The 4,267-nt window shown below is 34.1% G+C and overlaps 1 protein-coding gene across 1 annotated transcript; it reads left to right on the forward strand.

Annotated features, from left to right (window-relative positions):
* The first annotated feature begins 635 nt into the window (after nt 1-635).
* Nucleotides 636-2,988, forward strand: LOC129313816 (uncharacterized). The gene is made up of 3 exons (XM_054957224.1): nt 636-1,830; nt 1,951-2,586; nt 2,705-2,988. The coding sequence occupies exons 1-2, from the start codon at nt 918-920 to the stop codon at nt 1,974-1,976; spliced, it is 939 nt and encodes a 312-aa protein (XP_054813199.1). The 5' UTR covers nt 636-917; the 3' UTR covers nt 1,977-2,586; nt 2,705-2,988.
* The last annotated feature ends 1,279 nt before the right edge of the window (nt 2,989-4,267 follow it).

The following is a 4,267-nucleotide window of genomic DNA, read 5'->3' on the forward strand; positions in this document are numbered from 1 at the left end:
AAATTACTAGTGAACTGTGCCGTGGCGGCAAACATAATTCTCTTTGTTCATGCAGCGTTGGTTGCCCAATTTGGCATTTTCCAGATTTTCTTCCCTTCTGTCAGCAGTAACTCATAAGCCTGATTAATTAGCGATAACAAATTTCTCTCTTAACTGCCTCTCATCATAATGATGCTTCCTCCTGAAGCTCTTATATACTTATTTGAACCTGTTTATAAGATAAAAAGATAAGAAAGAATTTATTTTTATTTATAAAATATTTGTCAATTTTTAAAACTCTTTTTTATATTTTTATTTTTATTAACTACTTTAAATATAAATATTAGTCATGGGATTTAAAAAATTTATTAAAAATAAAAGTGAAAATTTATTAAATTTTAAAATAAAATTAATTTTTTTATTTTAATAAAATATGTTAAAAATGATTTATAAAAAAAATCAGTATACTATCTAAGGAAACCAAATCAGATCAAAGGCCAGCATTACGCCGTACAGAGTCACTTAATAGCAGTCAAGTCCTTTTTTTTGGTATTAACTTTGTCCATTCTTGTTTCTCTCTCCTTATTTTTTTATACCCTTCGAATTATAAATGGCAACTCGCATTAAAAAAAGAACACCCCTTTAGGTTTCTCCTTCAATCTTCTCAAGACTGTGTGTGGGGAAGAGAGAGAGAGGGAGAGAGAGAGTCGTATTAAATTGTAATGGGCCTGTCTTAGAGCCAGATTTTATTTATCATTTATCTTCTCCCTCTGATCTTCCATCTCAGAAAATCCAAACCCTTCAAATGCCGACATAACCTCCATTTCTGGATCTTCTGATTTACTCGCATAATACCCGGAACTAGCGAGAGTAATCCCCCCCCCTTTATTAGTTGGTTTCTTCTACTGTTTCGATCTTGACCTCGAGTCTCTGCAGAAATGAGAGACGTAATCTCTTGTTTCAGGGAGAACGCTGTCAATGTGTCTCCTTATTCTTCATGTTCTAGCTTCTCTAACAACGCTTGTATCTCTCCCAGTCTCATACCTTCGATCCAGAACTCAGTCTCTTGCGTCTACAAAATCACCCTCTGTACGCAAAAGCAGCTTTTAATCACAATCACATGGATTAAAAACCATTCCAATCAAGGACTCTCTGTTAACTTCAACGATGACGACCCCGCGACAGCAATTTTCAGACTCAACACCAATTCCAGGTTCTTCAGGAAGAAAAAAGGCAGCAAATTTCTGGAATCTGGAGACTCAAAGATCGAGCTTTTCTGGGATCTTTCAAATGCCAAGTACGATTCTGCCCCTGAACCTCTTGATGGCTACTATCTTCTAATCCTCGTTGATTCAGAAATAGCTCTAATTCTGGGTGACACGGCCGAAGAAATTGTGACTAAGAAGTTCATAGCCAGTACTCCGATGGCCAAATCGTCACTGATTTCTCGTCGAGAGCATTGTTCAGGAAATACCCTTTACACGACGAGGACACATTTCTGCGAAACTGGGGGTTCTCACGAGATTTTTATAAGATGCAGCGGAGAGAACGAAGGGTTGAAGAATGTGAAGGGTCCAGTTCTAACGGTCTGTATTGATAAGAAGACGGTGATAAAAGTGAAGAGGCTACAATGGAATTTCAGGGGAAACCAGACGATTTTCATTGATGGGCTGCTCGTGGATTTGCTTTGGGATGTTCATGACTGGTTTTTCAATTCATCGTCGTCTTCTTCTGGGTGTGCAGTGTTCATGTTCAGAACTAGGAGTGCGTTGGATAGCAGATTGTGGTTGGAGGAGGAGAATGTTCAGAAAGAGAAAGACAGAGTCGACTTCTCCTTGTTGATATATGCCTGTAAGACCCCTATATGAGGGCAAAATTTGGCCTTTCGTTGTTTTACGAAAAAAAAAATAAAATAAAATTATAGAAGTTCATATTCTTTCTGTTTATTTCTTCTTGATTTTAACTCTTCAGGCACACTTGATTCTTTGTCACCATAGGAAAGAGAGAGAAGAACATTTGAATTCCAACAGAACAATGAGCTATTTTAAGCCCTCTCTCTGTTTCTATGGGTTATTTTTCTGCCTGGACAGCGACACAAATAAGAAAATGCCGACATTGTTTGAAAAGTGTCGATCTTTTACAATGCCCGAGAGTGTTTGTTTCTTGGGATTGAGATAGTAATATGACTGAAGGCGCGTGTCATGAATGAATTATCAGTAGTGTATCGTGACCACATTAATCCGGGGCAATGTCACTGAGGAAACTTGTTATTTTTCCATTTTTATCATTTGATGATTGGTCATGATCCAGTAGTGGTGGAGACAAGAACACGACAAGGTGAGAGTTTGATTAGGGAATAGAAGTGGGATGGTGATTATAGGAGTTTGTAAAGATTGATGAAGATGGAAGCGGCAATTGAGAGGTGATATTGAAATGCAGGAGGTTTGTCTTTAACGGGCACCGAGGTGGTCTATTCTATGTTGTGAGATGCCACGACATGTTTTTATGACACTCGTGTGTCTATGGTCCCTCCTATCCTCACCTCCTCCTCACCCAATAAACGCTCATGGGATCAACCACTCTCTCCTTCATGGCAAAAATATATCGGTAATATTATAATTGAAGCATTCGAGGCTTTTTATCCTATAAAAATCTCAAGAATTTTAGTGTGCGTCTGGTTGGATTCTCTGCATCAGGATTACTTGATACATTTTCTTCATTTCAGATGTGGTTTCCTTCTCCACTGATCTGGCTCAGCATTTGCGAGTTCGGTCAGGTCTGGGTCGGCGATTATGTTCTTCTCAGTTCGCCATTTGCGTTTCATCGTCGATTTTTTTGTGGATGTTTTCTCCGTTCTTTTCTGTTCAAGTTTGGATGAAGGAACAAAGGAAGGGAGGAGGGAGGCAATTTTGTTCCTTTTTTAAGGGCACTTTTGTCTTTCTAATTTTTTATTTAAGAAAATATCAAAAATTAATTTTATTTCACCTTCCCCAGTCTCTGCATGTCATACTAAATATTCTGTAATAATCATTCCATTATTATATTCTTTATCATTGTATTTTAATACATTCTCCATTAAAAAAAAATAAACGGGCCATTACTCTTACCAATAAATGTTTCCGTGGGAATTTTGGAAACTTATTTCTAGAAGACTTTTTTAGTATTATTCATATTTTTTTGTTAGAAGCAATTGAGATATAATTAAACATTAAATATAAATACTTTTAATAATAAAAATTTAAATATTAATTTATTACGTTGTCAACGAGTTCTTTTCATTAGATTCCATGTTGTGAGGACTTTTTAATTAATAGTTTTCTAGTGCTTATTTTATATAACAACCATATTGTTTAATATTTTTTTTATGTATATATAATTAGAGCGGTCAACCTTTTTAAGCATGAAAAAATTAAGGATTGAACCGTTACTTTTGTCTTCAAAAAGGTAAATTGAATTTAAAAGGGTTGACTTTTTTAAAACTTGAAAATAAAAGGGCCGGCCTTTTAGGATCAGGGTTGGCCCTTTTAAGTTCTAATTTATTTTTTAAAAAAATATATTAAAAAAATAAATAAAAAGAAGACACTACATTACTCAAAATTAACATTCACTCTCTAATCCAGACAGTAGACACGCACATTATTATTTGCTTATTTTGAATATTTTTGCATTCTTTAAATACTTTGAAATTATAATTTTGGTTTATTATTTATTGTGAATAATGAGGATGAAGAAGGAAGAAACGAAAAGCTTAACATATTTGCCATAGATGGAGATCCACAAGGAAAAGGATCAAATCATATTAATGTTGATGATGATAAAAATAATCAAAATTTAGTTGATGATGCTACCAACATGTAATTGATGTCGTAGTTGATTTTGGGATGTTATTTTTTATCAAATTTAAAATTTTTATTATGTGAATTGATTTTATTTTATTTTTCTAGATTTAATGTGATGTGTAATAACTTTGTTAAGATTTTAAATATATTTTTTTAAATTTTTAAATTGAAAAATTAAAAAAAATAATTATGACTGAGACCTTGAGGGTTGGTCCTTTTGCTCTAAGGGCTAAGGTTGAGCTGTTAAAAATAGATTTTTAAAGTATAATCGAGTTTAAAAAGATCAGCCTGTTTAGGCTCTGGCTCTTAAAAAACTAGACTAACCCTAATTAATACCTCTATCTGCAATCCTTAAAGTTAGTCTTTAATATTGTGGTCCTATACATAGAAGTGATATATATACGTATTTATGATAACCTAAATGAACAAGAATCTCTCGTTCTTTCCCC

The sequence above is a fragment of the Prosopis cineraria genome, unplaced genomic scaffold (assembly GCF_029017545.1).
Source record: "Prosopis cineraria cultivar Desert tree isolate PC_DT_omini unplaced genomic scaffold, ASM2901754v1 PC6, whole genome shotgun sequence".
Lineage (NCBI taxonomy): Eukaryota > Viridiplantae > Streptophyta > Magnoliopsida > Fabales > Fabaceae > Prosopis > Prosopis cineraria.

What these genes read in the sequence shown, in the direction of transcription:
- LOC129313816 (XM_054957224.1), top strand. Translation starts at nt 918, where the DNA reads ATGAGAGACGTAATCTCTTGTTTCAGGGAGAACGCTGTCAATGTGTCT. An exon ending in CTCCTTGTTGATATATGCCT is followed by an intron (nt 1,831 to 1,950) that starts GTAAGACCCCTA and finishes TTAACTCTTCAG; the next exon opens with GCACACTTGATTCTTTGTCA.